Source organism: Anser anser (assembly GCF_964211835.1).
Source record: "Anser anser genome assembly, chromosome: 1".
In the NCBI taxonomy this organism is placed as follows: domain Eukaryota; kingdom Metazoa; phylum Chordata; class Aves; order Anseriformes; family Anatidae; genus Anser; species Anser anser.
In genome coordinates, this window is record NC_139720.1 from 61,727,288 (window position 1) to 61,746,729 (window position 19,442).

Consider the following 19,442-nt stretch of genomic DNA (forward strand, 5'->3'; position numbering starts at 1 on the left):
AGCTGTTCTGTACATCTGAAAACCCCAAACATCACAGTTACATAAGCAAATGGCTCAGTTAATAGGCACAAGGAAGACAAGAGAGGTCTGTTTTTAAAGCCAGAGGTCCTAATTAAGGTTGTGTGTTAGGAAGGAAGATCAAGATGTGTGCGCTGCTTCTTTAGCCATTCAGAGAAAGAAGGAAGTACTACAGCAAGTCATCCCAGTGTTCACAGAAAATGGCCGGATGGTTTTTAGGCCAGTAGTCTATCATCCAGCTACCTGCAGTTCCAACTGCACTGCAAACCGCAATTACTTCTGAACTGGGTTTGCTTAGGGAATTTCCTGAGTTTCCAGCAGACTAAGGGTAGGATCATTGTAGTTGCTCCGTTTTCAATATTTACTAAGAGTTGTCGCACAAGATATTCCTAACTTTCTCAGTAACGTAAGCATTGTTTCAAGTTTCAGATACATGAACTTCAACTCCAAGGCCAATAACCCCCAACACTCAGTTCCTATAAGCACCAATTCCCAGCTCTTACACAGAGAGAATTTACTATGTCTATTAAATAAAAGCTCAACTTAGTAATGTAACTAGATCCAAGCAGTGTGTAAAACTGAATTATAGTCATTTCTCTATCTGAAACAAAGCTGAATCATTAATTTGCAGTATTTGCTGATCAGACCTGAGCATACATTTCCAATTGCTTATTTAGAATAACAATTTCAAGCAAAAATGGGTTGCTCCGAGCAGAATGGGAGCTGTCCTCACCCTTGCTATACAGCATATAAAGCAGGATTAAGCCTCTCCACTGCAAACACCTGGTAGGAAACAACACAGCCCAAAATCTGTTCCACCACCCAAGGAGGACTTACTGAAGCTGCTCCGAGCACACAAAGCCTGGTTACGTGTCTCAGGTCTAGCCGCCTTTTGCTAATAGTGTCCTACAAGTATCTGCAGAATTGTCTGCTCATCCCTATCTGCTTCTGCACACATCTGTTTGTGCATGCACACCTGCAGACACACATCAGATTTGAGCCTAAGGAGACTTGCACTTTTCCCTACCACTTACCTGCCTCCTCTTCTTTAGTCGGTACAGCTTTTTTTTTTTTTTTAAATCCTACCACAGCACAAGACCACAGATTTTCCTGAAGTTCTGCGCTTAGTGTCTCACATTTAGCAAGCTGAAACCAAGCTGCAGGCCTACCCTGGGACAGCAAATGGTGATTAGACTCCAGTAGAGCACAGGAGATAAGAGCAAGAGCCTCTCCCTGAGAATACACCCAACTTAAACCTCATTTGCCTCCCATAACCAGGAAAAGCACCTACATTCAGTGTCGGAAGAACTCCTTTTCCCCTGCTGTCAAGCACTGACCTTCACTACCAAGTTCTGGTCAGAACTCCTTCAAACGACAGCACATCCTCAAGCTAGGAAGTTACCTCTTAGTCAAGACACTGGACACCAGCTTGTCTGTGACGGAGTGATTAAGTCTGCAAGCTCCTAATGAGCATGACTAATACTGCAGAATCACAACATCCACCAAAATCTCAAAGCTTAAAGATAAAAATGAGAAGAAATAATGGTCTGGGGAAGCAGAGTCTCACACATGTTTTAGAGCATACCAAGCTAATCCATTACTGTTACTTAAACCAATGCATCTTCAAGTTCTTTAGGCAGCCCTTTTTACTTCAATGAGACTGGGGTAGCAACACACACAAAACCTTATCTCAGATGAGGCAAGACAGTTCTGTACTGGCCCCAAATTACCTCTTGTATCACACGGTTCACACTGAAATTCAGTTACATCTTCTTCCTAAACTGTAATCAGATTTACATATGCAGAAATAACTTTTCTTTTAGGTGCCCTGGTTGCGCAGCCAAGTAAAGTCAAACCTATTTTCTCTGGTGATCCTACTTGTAGCCTAACTTAAACCTGGTGAAGCACACATTTATAAACATCAAAACAATCATGCTTGCCTTCAAGTTTGTTGTAGTGTACTGCATAATCATAAGCTCTTCTTTATACAAAATGATTCTTTTAAATGCAAAACAGAGGTCAGGCTTGCTAAAAGCCTTAAAAACACCTCTAATAAAAGGATTGAAGAGGAAGTTAAGGGGGGGGGGGGGAAGGAGCAGCAGAAGCATATTGCAGTGAGGAGGAAAAGTAAGAGTGGAAACACATACTATATGGCTTAGAGAAGAGGAAGAGATAACATGGAGCAACAAGAAACGCACGGAACAATGCAGGAAGTGATATACTGTGACCTACTGCAGGAAAGAGAAAGAACTTGTGGACAGCTTGATCACAGGAGCTGAGGCTACAATAGCTAGACTGACTGGGACAGAACACATGAAGAAGAAAGCAGGGTGCCTCTCTGAAATCCAGTACTCTTCTCTCCAAATTTCAAACGTAGGCTGCACTAGGTGCCAAGCCATATCTCACAAGCAGGCAACAAAATCACCTTGCTTAACACTGTGCATCTGCACAGTGCTACAAAGAGGTTGTAATTTACATTAAAACATCACTCTCCAGGTTGAAAATCAAAGCCTACTTTCACTCTTCAGCAACATTCTGAACTATTAAGCTATGATTAAAAAAAATCAGATGAAAACAACTGCCCTTTAACCTGTTGTTCCCACTATAAGTTTTATGATCTCTTATTTCACGGGATGGAGGGAAGTAAAGTGGCAGGAGAAGGGAGAGGACATGCTTCCCATGTCCAGTACTACTCAGTTTGTGCCTTCTCCTCTTTGCTAGTAACACAAATTCCCCAGGTTGTCACACTTCAGTGATGGCCAATACCTGACTGACTGCTACGAAAAGCACTGGTTTCACACAGACATTGGCTGTGCTATCCATTCAATTCCCACTTCCACTGAGAACACAGATCCTCTTTTAAGTGAGAAGACTTCCAAAAAAAAAAAACAACAAAAAAAGCCTAGCAATTGCCGACAAGCCACAGTCATATATCACAGTTCACTGGTCAGTGTATTATTCAAAAGCACATATTGAGGCTCTTCAGTAGACAGCTTATAGCAAAAAAAAATAACAACAACAAAAAGAAACAAACATGCCTCTAAAGGACAGCTAGATAGTCTGCAAAAAGGTAACCTCTTCTTCCATGATCCCAGGAATCACAATAACATCGCCAAAATTGATAAACACCAGGTTTTGAGCAGTATGCAGGCAATGCTACCACAGCAATACTTGCAGGCTCCTGCTAATAGCAGCAACGTCCCTCCCGTGTTCAGTTCTATACACGGCACCCGATAGCATCAGGGTCCCAACACGAAGCACTCACCACAGCGAGTGGGGACGTAAACAACAAAAAACCAAGTGATTCTACACAGCCCTCCTTAGCTGCAGGAGCTTGGTGCTTGCTGTATAGCATTCACTGCTGTTAGTAACTTCAACAAGATGGAAAATATTTATTTTCCCCAATCTTGCCCTGTTAAATTAATCAATAATTTTACACAGTACAGGAAATAGAGCTTTCTGCCCCATCTTAACCATCGTAAAACAGTAGAGTATGCTGTGTATCTAAAAAAGCTGGTTTTAGGAAAATATTTGAGTTATTTCTATTCTTAGAGAACTCCTGGAAGTGTTGTCTGCTATAGCAGTAATATAGAACACATATTGGTGTTAATGCTGTAGAAAATATCCAACACATCAAAAGGACGGAGTTTTGCAGAGCGCAAACAGATTTGCCACCTCTTTGACTTCCACATGGGTTATTTTTTCAGGTCCTAAATTAACTTTTGGATGAAAGCAAACAGAAATACAGGAAATACTGAGGTTCTAAGTATGTACAAAGAAATTGACTTACCACAGTCCTTTGCTTGTTGGGCAGGAAGACTCTAACAATAGGCTTCTGTGGAGACTTAGGGTTATTCCGTGACATATCAGTAGGGTTTTGATAAACTGAAAGGGATGAAGTTGCTACTGAGAGGCTAGAGGAGGAAGATGATGCAACTGTGTCTGTTGAAGCTGAACTGGAGACAGAGAAATCAGTTCCATTCCCCATGGATTCCAGTAACTGCTGTTCTCTCTGCTGTAGAGCATCTAGTTTGCTGGTGTACTCTTCATAGGCCTGTGAAGGAAAAACAGCTATTTTAATGATGTAGTAGCCTCAGACAAAAAGAAAAGTCTAAATTCAGAATGAATGTGAAACAAAGAGCATTCTAAACTAGTTCAAGTTCCCCAGGAAAACACAAAATGGTCTGGTCAAAGTTTTTAATAGGAAACGAAGCAGTGGCTTTAAACTCACATTACACTTTCTGAAACAACTAATTTTTAAATCGATAAAATGGATAAGTGGATAAAAGAAATCATAGCTCATAGTTTCAAAGCACCTCTACTATGTGGTACAATTCAGAACTCCTTTAAAGGACAGCAATCTTTAACAAGTGTTGTCAGGTACATTTTCAAATTATTGCGCTACAGCTAAATGCATCATTCTCTTGGAATGACAGAAAAATACATCTCATGCAATAATTAAGAGAAAGCAGAAACCTGCTTTTTACTACCTGAATCTGACCACTCAGCTCACTGTTCACCATTCTTCACCTCTGGTACTATCCTTTCATTCCAGATGGTAAAAACATTTGTTTCTTTTAGAACACAACCAACTTTGTCCTGTTACAAAGTCACCCAAAAACCACATAAAAGCAATCGTTTGAAATATATATATTTTTAATTAAACCGTATGAGATTAATTTGATTTTCCACCAAGTGAAGGTCATGCAAATCCTGATTCCACACTGGCCAAATTCCTTTAAAAAGAAGTCTGCAGCATTAAATTTGTCCATAAAGTTTTTAAAATAAATATAGCCAAACATTACTGATAAGTTTTAGAATACAAATATGCAACTGTATATATTGTGATTTAAAATTGGTTTCCATCAAGTTTATTTGTAAAAAGAAAATCACAATCTACATCCCATTATCAGTGTTATTTCTTCAGTACACAGGGTAGTAGATATCTTCTAAATTCTGAATCAAACAATTTTAACCAGTTAAGGAACTTGTGTTTCATGCTATATAAACAATTGGTGTTAAACAAAGATGTGTTAGACCTTTGCAGAGAATAAGAAACAAAGATCTTACAAATTAAACATCTAAACAGTAATGAAGAGAAATTTTATCTCTCCAGCGAGATTGATAACCGTGTCAGGCTGTGTATATTTTCAACATGAAAAAAGATATTTACTTTAGGGAAAGATACATCTGTATTTGCTTTTCTCTAGTTCTCTGTGCATAACTTGCTTCTTTTTAGATTTATAGGAGAACTGGACTGACCAAAAACCTGCAGGGTGCATATTTGGAAAAAACATTGATTTTAAGAGAAAAATAACCATGCTCATAGATTCAGTGATGCAAACACACCCTACATTTCACAATTCCATTTAAATCATACAGGTTCCATCTTTTAATAAATGGACATAAGCTGCAGGAAACTGACAACTGCTTGCTATTTCTTTTAAGAACTGAAAGTATCTAGTGTTTCACGATTAGACCACAAACTTGATGACTTTAGGCCAGAACATTTTCACTCTACTGTCAAAAGTAAATTGAAAGTTACACAATTATAAATAATGGCATTTTTGGCTGTATAGTACCATAAGCATCTCACTCTTACTTCCAGGAACAACTTTTCATGTAAATTCCAGTAAAAGTTCCATGTGTCAAGAATTATTTTCAGTAAACAAAAATTAAGAATCATAAACTGTTACCATTTCACCAATACTTTTCTAAATACTTACTTCCTTTTCTCATGAACATTGCAAAATATTATTTGCACTAACATATGCAACGTTACATTGCTTCCGGATACTTGTGGGCTTAGTTCCTTCACAAAACTACACATCTTTCAAAATACTCAATCCTACAGTGTTTACACTGGCAGCTTAATCTGTCACTAATGCAAACTCAGAAGTCAAATGATTTATCTTACAAGCATAAACACTGAGCATGAAAAACTGGGAACTCTTGCAGGCTTCAGATTCTATACTATTAAACTCTGCATGAAAAGATCTATTTTTTTTATGGACGCAAAAGCTCTCAAATATTATACTGTTATTCAGTGTCAGAGCAGAACATCCCATTATAGAACACTATGGAAGCAAAAATTTACCATTAGACTTTATATATGTTTTTCCTCTTAAAGAAATATTTTTATATAGAAGCTGCAATAGCATATGCAGCAGAAACAGAACAGCTCCAGTGAAATCTCATTTTCACAAAGATTAAGTCCATCAGTCTCAGCTGATGACTAACACCCACACACCTTACACAGACAACAGCACCAAGTCAAAGCCTAGAATTATCTCACAGAGTTAAATTTAAGGAGTGTTATGACAGCAGAAGTGGACTTCGTAAGGTATTTCTATCTAGGAGAAGATTATGCCATAGAGCATGGCCACATTAGCTGACAGACATCAACAGCTACAAAAACCTTCAAATCAGACAAGGACCTATCGGTCAACCGTAAGGCTGATTTCTAACATCATTAGTGTTTGAAATATAAACTTACAAAAAAAAGCATATCGTATCTACCCGAGAAAAAAAAGATGATGCTGAACATTGTAGTAATTTATGAAACGAAGGATTTTAAAGGCCTTTCAGAAGTGAAGTTGCTATCCAGCCATCCTGTCCCAGGCACAAAACTCTGCATTTATCTTTGCTGCTGTGCTTGTTGCTACCATTGGGCTTCCGTGGTCCACTCCTCCAGTGGGTTTATCAATTGCCGAAACCAAAGTGTCTTTAATAACGTATATTATCCACAACAACTTTGTTTGTCCGCTCTGTCACTAGAAGGCTGCCAATTTTGGGTCAATTTGCAGCATTCCCCAAAGTTAAGGAAAAATTTATTCAAAAAGCTGAATGCTAGGTTCAAACTGGCACATCTTTTCAATCTGCAAATAACTCTATGGCTATCTAAACTAGAAGGAAAAGTTAATTGTAACTATATTGCATATCAGTACATATGCATATCGTGCACTCTCATACATATGAGAATACTCCTGAAGCTTTAACTGTGAGTAAAACATACAAAGGCCTGGTAAGCTGCCAAGTCCATTTAAAGCATTACAAGTTGGCGTGCTTATATACAACGTACAGACATGCTATACTACGTCGCTGCTCACTCACAGGCAGCAGAGTAAAAAAGTTACTCCTTAAGTGTTGCAACCTATTGACAAAATTAGCGGTGACCTCAGAAATGAACAGAATCGCATTAGGTACACAGCTGTCCCACCACAGTCCTGTCATCATCATCTTGCCAGCAAGGGATTTCCCCAAAGGCATGCATGTTTTTCTATTACATATTACTCATATTATATTTGAAATTTTTTTTCTTGGGCCATAACCTGACTATACATTCCATTAAAAACATCTAAATAAAATAGAAATAATAAGTGGATTTTTTTTTGTTTTTCAGAATTAACCTGGGACAAAACCAAATTATGGTTTCTCCTTCTCCCTGTCCCCCACTGCATCTGGCTAGAAACCCAGCCTAAACTCAAGTGGACCAAGTGTTTTTTATCATTCTCTCTCCCTTCCTCATTCAAATTTTAGGTACCACCCCTATTTTGCAAGGCTCTTAAAAGCCCAAATTACAGCTTCCATGTCTCTGAAACCCAGATTGTGTTGCTATTTAAAAGATGTCTGACCTTTTAGACTGTTGATCAAATGCAAATCCCACTAAGTTAAATGGGAGCTGAAGATAGACAGTAATGTAAATCAGGATTTCTTCATTTAGTAAGACTCCTAAATCTGTACTCAGTCTAACTTTAGACACCCCAGTTTTGGTCCACCACGTTTGATCCACATCAGTTAGGAGCCTGGTGAAAGTTAACCTGAATCTCTCCAGGGACCGCCAAGTTTCCCAGTGACTGTACCCAGCATCAGTGTTTTCTTGAAATACCACAGTCTGAACCAAGCTGAGATTCATCATTCTGATCCATTTCAGACCGTATGCGCCTGCTGTTGCAAAACATGCTTTAGGTCAGCAAAGAGGTAATCTTCTTTAATTAATTAGACTTCCTGCATGGATTCTCCAGTTATACAGGAATAAGGAATGAAATACTCTCCAGAAACTCAATAGCTGAACTCTCAAAAATGGCAACAGCAAGACCTCTGAATAAAATTCTGTTTTCCTGGACTATTAGGTGTAAAGTAGAAAAATCACAGCAGTTAGGGACAAACATATCTCTACCCACATCATTCTCATTTTAATTAGCATCCAACAGTGAGACTATGAAAGAGGAGGATTCCTGCAATACCAAAAAGCTGACTGAGTTTTGAAATTTGATTTATCATTCCAGCCATGCACTTGTACACTGTTTTATTTTGCATGGAGTCTGAATTAAAAAAAGCAGGCAGCTTGCTCTTGTACTGTTAACTGAAGGAAAGTGCAGGTGCAAGATGCAGCCTCACCCTACGTGAAGAACTCTGGGCTACGCAACAGAACTAAGGGGCTAATAGTGCTAAATGAAATTCTCAGCTAAATCCGTCAGATTACACTGTACACGCGACTGCTAGGCAAGAAGGACACAACACGTTCTGGAATTTTAAATAAGGCCTCTTGAACAGTCATTAAGAGTCTATAATGGCTAACAAATCTGATTAAGTTATTTAAGTATGATCTCTCCTTTATAAATTTAAGCTGACCGCTTTTGGCCAGTTTTGATCTGTACAACCCAGTCGAGTTCGCAAACAGCATTTATTGCCAGCATTGCACTGAAATACACAGACCTTTATCCTTCTTTCCCTAACTTGTGTTATCCTTGTCATCAGTACTTTGTTGGTAGAGACAAGAAGGTTTAATTTTCATGGCCATTATAGAACAATATGCAAGGACTTATTTTAACAGTTTTTATTTTAACAGTTTTTGTTAACTGAATCCCAGGATTTCCCAGTATCATAGTACTTGACTTTTTTTGCAGTAAAGTTTTCCACTATTTACAATGCTCTAACAAATCTTTAGAAAAAGGGTTTTTCCACAGTGAATCACAAACTGTGTATTTTGGGAAACAGCACTTCAAGTACAGATATAACACAGCGAGAAATTATGTGGGAAGACAAAAATCATTGATGTTTTCAGCTGCTGTGATACAGAGTGCTTCCAAAAATGTAGTAAAACCTACCAAGGAGCCCCTACAGCCTCTTCTCCAGAATAAAAGAGAAGTGCTATTAATACTATTTCTACATCTGAGTCAAACAGTTATTTCAAATATTTAACAGTGATTTCCAGGGGTCTGTTAGAACCGAGATGCATGCTCATACACAGATGTAGGTAGAAGTTAAGAGCCAGGATTACCTAAGAAAGGATTTTAGCTACAATACAGAAGCCATGCTTAGATTTGAACACAGCCAATGCTTACTACATTAATTATTTCTTCCATCCAGAACAAACAGAGAGGTTTTTCTTGTAATCATTTTAGAGAGCCTTGATAAGAGTCCCAAAGCTATTACTAATTACAGCAATTAGAAGAAAATTGTATGGTTAATGATGAGTGTTCTTTTCTTTCTTCTGTTCACTTAGTTTCCTACCCCTGCATCTTTCACGCATGCTCAGGAGCATCTCAGCAGTTTCATTCTCCTTCCTCAGCCCCTCCTTTCCTGTCCCGACAGGAGGGAGACAGGTGAGATGCTATCCTAGAGCTTCACATTACTTCTTCCACTTCGAGGCAGCTGGAAATGGTAACACATACAGGCTTGAAGGCCCTACACCACCTGCCTAAGCGTCACCTTTTTAAGGCCATTGCTGAGGAGTGACAGATCAAGGCAGGGAGATGTCCCTGAATCTGAGTAACTTCTCTTGCAAGAATAATTAAACATACGCTGAACTCAATGTAGCACATGTCAATTACCTGCAATATTTCAAGTCATCTGCTCTTCTTTCACAGTAAATTGATGAATCCTGAAGCGATGGTTGCAACAATAGCTGTCAGTTTTAAAATTCTTCTCATGTAAGACATGTTGAACCCCACCCTCAGAATTAAAAACTGCCACACAATTTTGTCTTCGCTCTTTGAGATGAGCACAGAAGCAAAAGCTTGTTAGCTCATATTTTCTTAAGCAACTGTAACTAAGGCATAAATTCATTTTTATTTTTAAATGAGGTGTAGGTTTTATATTCAATGCAAAAATAAGTCTCCTAATCTTCTGAATGCTCAATTTTCGGGTTTATTTTTTTTTTGTCCAGTTCTTCAGCTTTCATATGGAGGCTTCCATCTCTTTTATTCCTTTTAATTGAAATGCTATTTTGTTGCCAGGTTCAACCACAACTTTACTTGACAAATCCAGATGCAGTTGTAACACAGAATACCAGCCAGTATACCAGGTGTTCCGAGTCCTTCCTGTGAACTTCAGCAGTTAGTAAGAGGCGTAAGAAGCAAGGTATAAAGCCGTAAGAGAGTACAAAAGAACTGAACAAATCCTATGGTACTGGAACTCTTCACACCAGAAGATGGATAGCTGTCAAGCTTTCAGCAGATATCAAAAAGCCACGGTTTTGCAGAAAGCAATACAGCAACAAACTAGATGTTTGCAACAGTGAAAGGCAATAGCAGTGAAAGCAGAAGTGTTCATCTGCAGGTACTTATCTAGCAATTAGCCTTGGATAATTCCATCTTTTGCCAAGAGAAGCAGACAACATGCTTGCTGATAGCCCTCAAGAGATGATCAACAGGCAGAGTCCACAGAAGTCCTTCAGTGTTGCTCAGTTTTTATGGAAGATGCAAGAGATATCAGAGCAGTGGAAAGAAGGAAAGCGAAGGCTGACACCATCACCGTAACAGGCTAACAAATTTACCTGCAAAGACTCTGGCAAAAACAGGGTGATAATTTACATCTAGAAATGAGACTTCAGCAAAACAATTAAAATACAAGAAGTCAGAGGAGGCTGGGCAGAGTTTGAAGTTACACAGCCTTCCTCTTCAAGCATATACTGGAGATACCACACAGACCATAGCAGCAAGGCCTTGGTTGAAACCCTGGGAAAAGGCAGAAGTCACACACAGAAGACATGAAGATGCCCAGGCATGGAAAGTGAGCAAGAAGCCCAACAGCATACAGTGGCTCCGAACACAGGTAGCTTGCTATTTCTAACGGATGTCAGAAGGATGAGTTATCTACTGAACTGCTTAAGCTACCCACACGTACTCTGCATAATTTCCTGTTCTTTTTATGCGTATCAAAACTACTGCATTTTCTTAGTTCTGCATTTTCTAGAAGCAAACATGTTCTTCCCCACTTTATCACGCTACATTCACAGCTTGTTGCATATAGCTTTGTCCTTTCATGCTGAGGGCAGGGCTGTCCTAGCGCTTCTTCTGATAAACGGAGGAATACAGAAAGTTAAAACATCAGCTCCAGCAGTGACAAACTACATCCAGATAAATGTCTGCAAAGTAAATTCTGACAATGGAAAGCAGCCCTTGTTATTGACCAAGCCAAAAACAGCCAAAAAGATTGGAAAGGCGCAGAAAGTTCGCACCAGATAACTGTTGCTGCATTGAAATGAATCATCAAGGGAAGACAGTAACCTTGCTTCTCACTGTATCAGGTACGTCGTAATATATTTCCTTCTTTTCTTTCCCTCACGCTTCAGTTCTACTGCAGGAAATCTACACACTAAACAAGTGACTGGCTTGCAGCATATAATCCTATTCACTTCCATTAATCCATCCAAGTGTGATCTAATCCAAGTTGATGACCATGCAAAGAGGAGGTTTCCCTCTCTCTCACCTCTCTCTCACCCCATTTTCTAGGTTCTTGACTCGCAGCTGCAACCTCTTCCCCTTCCCTAACACTAACCACAGCTCTGGGACTCATGGGACTCCATCATAACCACATTCAGTCTACTAGCTGGATGGCAAACTAATCCAGCAAAACCAGAATATTATCCTCTTGGGTTAACGACTCCAAGTGGCTTAGCCACTACTGGTACTGCGAATACCTGAACCAAGGAAGGAGAGGAAACTCTTAGAAAAGAGTTGGCGAAAAAAAAACAAGGCTCTTCATTTCAATGCAGGTGGGCTTTTTTCCCACAGGACTTGCTCCTTTATGGGATAATTTATCTGAAAGGGTACCAGCATTACTTGTCATGAGAATCTCTTCATGACCCAGTACAACTCGGTGTGGCAAAAGAATACCCTGCCCTGTCCAGCAGGGCTTGCATAGCACACAGATAAGTCTGAGTTACTGTTTCGTCTCAGCTGCACATGGAACCATCAAATTCAAAAACCTACTTTAAGGTTGTTGTTTCGTAGTCACCAAGCATCCCAGACTTACCATAGTTTTTACACTACTGCAATATTTTTGGGTAAACATTTACTCCTGTGTATGGCCTCTTCCCTATCAATGAACTATAGAATAATTTAAAAGCTTCCAGTGTAAGGATCTCACTTTTAATTTACATAAAAGCAAGTGACAAATGGCTGTACCAAACTAAACAGTTCACGACCTGAAATCCAGACTTAGTAGACATTAGGCTTATTATTATTGCAATCTGATTCATCATTTAATAAAACCAACATACATTCAGCAATATTAAATACTGAGATCTGGAATGAACCGGTTCAAGTTTATATAAACACTGGTCTGTTTATATACCACTGAGTGGTTAAAATAGTGATTAACACTCATTCAATCCTTACATTTCATATTAACAATAAAGGAACTACAGAGGGCCTCATTTGACCTTAACAGTTAAGGACATTATGTCAACACTTGTACAATCAGGCTACCGCCCTGCTCTGACATAGTAAGATAAAAGCTAGAAATACCTGAAATAATGAGATCTTTATTTTTAATTACCCAGTGCCATTAGGCAGCAAGCACAATTAAAAAGACTACAAAAGAAAACTGGTTGAGCTCCAGTTATTTCAATACTTGAAAGACCCAAGAAAAGGACAGGGTTTAGAGCAAATGATACCTATTCAATTCCTAATAGATGCAACTGATGCACGTGGTCCTTTTATAGTTTCTTAATGGTCCTGCATCCACGCAATTTCATGAATCAGGAGTAATGAAAGAATAAAGAGATTTAATTTTTAATTAGCTTACAAATTAAACGCAGCTTCAAAATATTACTCCACCCTACAATTCCTTGCATTTCTGTAAGAAAGATCCCTTCGACTAATAACAGTTTTTGTATTCCACATGACTATATTTCAAAGGGGAAAAGAAGTGGAATTCAACTGCTTTAAAGGCAAAGCTAGTCTTATGTGTCCATGTGCATATATCCACTTAAAAATGCATTCTTTGTTATATTTTTTATTTTCATTATTATTATTACTATTATTCTTTTAAAACTACGTACACAATTTTTCCCCCTGCATCAAAAAGGATGCCTTACATTTCAATTGCACCAGCATTAACTGTTAAAAAACGCCACTGATCCTCCCTTACTGATGTGTATGAGGAATTCCACACAGCTCCCTTCCATCTCCAAAGAAAAAAAGTTAGGTTTCTAGTCCACAAGGGAGATACACTCTTACTACAGGTATTCTTACTTTTAACACGAGATACTTCATAAGACAGATAACGTACTAGTGACCTAACCACATTTGTCCACAAACTTACCTCTAAATATATTGATGGTGGGTTATGCTCTCCTCCAAACTTGTCTAGCAATGCTTCTATATGTTCTTGTGTTAATTTAATCATCTGTTTGATATTCCACACCTAAAATAGAAAATGAAATATTTTAACTTAATTAAATCCTTGAGAGCCTATAGAATCAGCCCTAAACCATAACAAATTACATTTTATAGATATTTAATAACAGAAGTCCATAATAAAAATATTTTAATATCAGTAAGTGCACAAAGCTATCCTGCTCATTCATGGTCAGTAAGACACATCTTACTTCCCAGATAAGCAGAGAAAGAGTAAATTTGGTTTCAAAATTCAGGAACAACGGTATAACCAACTTTTTAGAATATTTTGGTTTTTATGTTTATCAAAACCGTATTTAGTATTTTTCCTGCAAGTCTCTGTAACCCAGTTTCTACAGCACTACCAAGTTTAGTGGAGTTCTATCAAGCCATAAGTAACCTGTGTCAACACATTCACATAATCCAGACTTAGTTCTATTTGCATGGTAATACAATGTCTCGATCTTAAGTACTTTCTAAACTGTGAATTCTACATTCCCGTGCCTTACAAGTTTTATTACAGGCCTTGGATGTGATCTGAAAGAAACCTTTACCTTTAGTGCACAGAGAAGACTTACGGCACTGTACTGTGAAACAACTCAGGTTGTTAGTTATTCGTCACAACATCCTGAAAGAGCCAATTTCACGACTTTGAGATTACTGTAGGGAAATGGTATTACGAATCCTAATGCTAACACCTAAGGCGGCACCAAACCACTAACCCGAGTCATTTCAAACAATAATGCTACACTGATTTAAGAACCTACTTAAACCCAACAAAAATCAGAAATTTATAGAGCGGAGAGGGAAGAAAGAGGAGAATCTCTTCTTCACAGGTACTGCTGCTCAGACAATTTACCAGAAAAAAAAAAAGTCAGAGTTATTAGACCCAGAATGGGGAAAAAAAACCACACATTGCTTCTTCCAAAGGGATTATAAGGACTTCTGTTACATTTTTCAGTTTAACTCTTATCTATTTCATGGATTATTATAACATACACAACCTCAAGACTGGGTCTGGACCTATAAGTTATCACAACTTCTCTCTTTAAAAAGAAGATGCAACTAACATAGTATTCTATAGCATATACCAAGAACAGGATCCAACCCAAGCTGGATCAAAACAAGTCTTACCAGTCTTGAGATACTCACAAAGAAACTCTAAAATATAGTTCACATTTTGTGCATCACCTTAATTAGCCCACTCACTTAAGACACTGGTTATCCGCCAGTAAACATTAAGATTAAAGATTAAAAGCCATTCCCTAAAAAAACTAATAATTGATTTCTATCTAGTTACAGTTTCAGAACAAATAGGAGAACGAAGATTTCGTCACGAAGCTACATTCAAGCAAAAACAGTTTGCTGAGGAACAAGTAACCTGAACTACCAAGGGTGGGGGGACACCAAATAAAGAGTGCAATATTCAAATATTCTGTATGCAAACTCACTTAAGGCAATTGGGGAAGTCAACTTGCTTCTCAACTTACAACCACTTTATCATGTTGAGTTAGGAATGCTAACCAGCAACCAGGAAGATTTCTGCATTTCGCTAACGTTTTTCCAAAGTTGGCAAGAGGTAGCCACATCCTTGGTGAAGGGAACAAGCTTGAATCAACACCCTACGTCAATTAACCTGTTCAATATAAGAGTTTTAGATGTTTAGTTGCTATACAAATAGTAACGTGCTATTAACCTGGCTGCGTACACAGAAAATTCATGACAAACTAAGGAAGCACGCCTCATGATTGCTTTCAGAAAACAAGTTTCATTACTATTTAATGCAACTTTTATTATTCATTCTGGCAGTTCTACCTACAGAAGTCGTCCTCAGCATTTACTATACCTTAACCAGCATCAACAGCTTACTACACTTGAATGCCTGCCAACAGTGGGGAGGGAAGGTGCTTTGCCAACAAAGTAACCTGTTGGATGAGGTTTTTCAAATACTTTTTTGAAGATTGATAATAAGCAACTTCATTGCTCATAGATTGTTTTCTATTTTGTGTCCATGACAGCAACCTTGCTTTCTTTCAGAGAAGCTACAGAATTAAAAAAAAGTAACAAAGCAACAACACGCGCATAGGAAGCATGTAATTTAGAAGATGGCGACAACAAAATCTAATGACAGCCTTGAACAGTTCAGAGGACAGAAATCTTCTGGTTATGTTAATATCATGACAAGAGCAAAAACCTCAATGACTAATGAAAAAAATACAGAAATTTGAGACTTACTGCCAGTTGCTGGATTATGGCAAAATTTTCTCTACCTGAAGAAGCTGAAGTTAAATCTAGTAGAAGACAACATTGCTCAGAGTGGATGGAAATGATGCCCTGAATTACTTTCCGTATACCTGAGCACTAAAGTAAGAACCTCTCTGTAAGAGAATCTTGCAGGGAAACTTCGCACGGATTTCTATTACCTTAGAAAGGCTACTCACACAGTTAAAAGTACACTGAAGGCAGAAGGAAATTTATCAACGTCAGCCACAGCACTGAGTCATTACTTGTTGCTCACAGAAATGGAAAACCTATTTCATGTGCCATATTCATCAAAAGTCTTCTGACAAGCTGAAAAAAACTCTCACAAATCCAGTATTGACTAGCATACTCTCTCCGTAATCAAGTATGCACCAGAACACGACATGGCACGTTTCCAAGCTTCACAATTTCTCTTTAAGTAGCAACTCTTACTACTTCCATGAAGCTACCTTCTGCTGTTCCCTATCAGTGAAAATAGTTAAACAGGGTCACTTGTGGTCCTGAGCATCTCTTATCTAGGTAGCTGGTGCCCCTTGATACGCAACCCCCATGAGAGTATATAGCATCCTATTATGCAGGATCTATGACTACTGCAATTTAATTGAAGGGACTTAAGCCTTTTCCTAATTGGAGTTCAGAAGCGGTGCTCTGTGCAAGTTACCTCGTGTGACCTGAAAACGCCTGCTTCTGCACACCACAGCGCCCATAGCTTCCTCCTCACAAGAACTGTGCTGTATGGGCTGCACTTGCACAGCCAGCAGTCCCAGCCTGCCTTTTTTCCTCTCAAACCTGCATATTCTGATAACTCACCTCACCCACGTTTGCATCCTGTGCACCAGCCCAGCTTTAAAGACCTCAGGCCAGGAGAGTCTCTCAACACCATATCCCTATCACACAGGTGTGGAATTTCATTGGAGTAATGGAGTGCTCATAAACATGCTCATAAAAAAAAAATGGGGCTGTTCTTTCCTAGTGACCAGCAGGCTTCTCCAGTTTTCTTTTAGTTCTAGTGAAACCACGAATAAAATGTGGATAAAAGGATTTCTGCGAGAAAATTACTGCCAAATATCTCACAGAACTGCAAAAACCGATGCCAGCCTAAGAGACGGTTGCTAGAAACATTGATGCATTCTCAAGTACATCTGCAACGATTGCAGCATTGTCCACAGGCAAGTCCAGCCACTTTCCACGGGAAGCAGCATGGTTATTTGAGACAGTGCTTCACTGTAGTTCCACAAAAAAAAAAAAGTAATGAATCGTTTATATCTGGGATAACCTTATTTTTTCCTAAAAAGCCTCAAATAAGTTTTTCCGCCTTATCTGGTAGCATTAGGTTAAGGTTATTCTTTATCACAAGAGATTAGATTTGATTCTCCTTTTAGTGCTGCTGACAGAAAGAAGCTGACACAGGCTAAAATGGATACAGACAGACAGAAGACTGGAGATATTCCAGATATTCTGGAATATATCAGCTCATATCTGCCCGTTGTGGATAACCATGCATTAATTTTGCAAATAAGCACTCCCTTGCAACGTAATGAAAAGATGATAACCTATTTCAAGCCAGAGGCAAGTCAGATAGAGGAGGCCAAATCCACTGTATTCAGCGAAGACCGGCTCTGCAACATGTGAGGCTATAAGCCATGAAGTTATTTTTGCCTCCCATGCTGCTCGTCAAGAAATGCACTGCCTGAGACAGCACAAAGCACACTGTCTTTTATACTTCTTGCACCTGGCACCAGTACCCAAGCCTTGCAGCACATCCCAGCTCTAAGCTCCATGATTCACACTTTGTAGAAGACACCTGAATGTTTGAATCTGTTCCGTAAAGAAAAGTAAGTCATTCTTTGCACAGACATGGTGTATCCTGCATTTGGATTATCACACTTAGTGATGACGGAGAATACTTTAATTGAACAAACGAGGTGAAGTCATTTAAGAATTGATTTGAAAACTGTTCTACAAGCAGGACAGAATCATTGATACCTATCCAATACTACTCTCATCAGCCCCTTCAGGCTTGTTTCTTAGAGAATGAATTTGATGGTTTGGCCCACTGAACGAGTATCCACGTCGTCAGAAAATGCTTTAGAAAGCCGTCATGTATAAGCTCATTCTTAGCTGAACAAATGCCTTCACGAACTTGAAAGTGAAGTGTCAGAGTGTAAGAGGTGAGAGGACACATGACTGGGGTTAATAACTCAGCACCCCACCTCAGGGCTTGTACATCAAGATGCAAAGCTTGCATTTTCCCCGTGTCTTTGCCAAAAATCACCGTTACAGCTTTCTCACATTTTGGTATCTTCCCTGAGATATTTTCCTCCCCTCATCAACCTGGAGTGGTGCTAGCACTCTTCCTGCCTCTAACAAAGCTTCCTCCCCATTTAATGGTGTCATACACTGGAACATGACAGGTACCTAGAGTGGGAAGGACGGTCCTTTCCTTCTTCCTTTACTTCAGGCTCCAGCTTTGCTCTGTCTCTCAATGGAAGCTTCTCTCCATTTGCACATCCCCTGTGCTCATTTTTTGCATTTTTCCTACTCTCCTAGCTCTTTAAGCTTATTATATTTTCAGCAGTGTAGGATTTTTTAAATAAGTATCCTGAAAAATACTAAGAGCTGAAAAACTTTACTGAATTGAAAACCAGCTTGCAATGAGTTTCACATAAGGGTTTAGAGAAGTGACATAAATGCCAACATTGAGACTGCCCTTGCTACTTGATCTTCCCCAACTTTTTATTCGTGTTGGCAGATCATTTTATTGCAGCTCCTGTCTGAGATACCAACGTTGACACTGTATTTTCATTGTTGGCTAGCTAGACGGTTCAGAACAAGTCTGTTAAAATTTACCCTCATAGGACAGTAAACAAGTTACAGACATTACTATCCACAGACATTACCGTAACCACGGGAAAGAAGTGTCTTTTTCCACAAAAGTTTAAAATCTCTGAACATATCTTTCTACACTGATAAAGAATGGCCTTGGTGAAGATGTACGACAGCATGCTCAGGAAGTGAAGGTCTCAAGAAAAGTTGCAGCATTTTTCTGTACCATCCTGTCTGATTATACCTAGGTAAGCTAATACAGTAAATATGGTCAGCTGGCACCTGCTGTAAGCATGGCAATTAGTGAAATATTAAAAACATTTCAAGATTAAAACTTTTTTCCATTTATCAGGTAACATTTTTAGGAAGGAGAAGGCTTATTCTTATCCCCCTGTAACCAGTAATGCAGGTTTTCAACTGTGTTTGTTGTGAAACTGTTTCTGTTGAGCAAAAAATGACTAAAACCAGACAGCCAACAATTCCCTCCCTACCCCAAAAAACTAGGAAACATCTGACCACATTCATGCTCAAGTATCTGAATTATCATCATAGAATTTCTGCTGTTAATTCTTCAATCAGAATGAGAACTGCAGAGTAACTCTTCTGCAATAGACAGACGTATTCAATAAAGACTTGCTTTCTTTACCAGGAGACTTTTACCACACAACCATCTTCGTACTACAACTGCTTAGTTTTTACTTAACATCC

At 38.8% G+C, this 19,442-nt stretch overlaps 1 protein-coding gene across 3 annotated transcripts in view; it reads right to left on the reverse strand.

Annotated features, from left to right (window-relative positions):
* BRAF (B-Raf proto-oncogene, serine/threonine kinase) overlaps positions 1–19,442 on the reverse strand; it is a 296,643-nt gene that overhangs the window by 56,040 nt on the left and 221,161 nt on the right. For all 3 annotated transcript variants that reach the window (XM_083832332.1, XM_083832333.1, XM_083832331.1), the window contains exons 2-3: positions 13,573–13,674; positions 3,809–4,072 (exon numbers count right to left, since the gene is read on the reverse strand). In XM_083832332.1, the coding sequence (XP_083688458.1) occupies positions 3,809–4,072; positions 13,573–13,656 (348 nt within the window). In that variant the 5' untranslated portion in view covers positions 13,657–13,674. The remainder of the gene's footprint in view (positions 1–3,808; positions 4,073–13,572; positions 13,675–19,442) is intronic.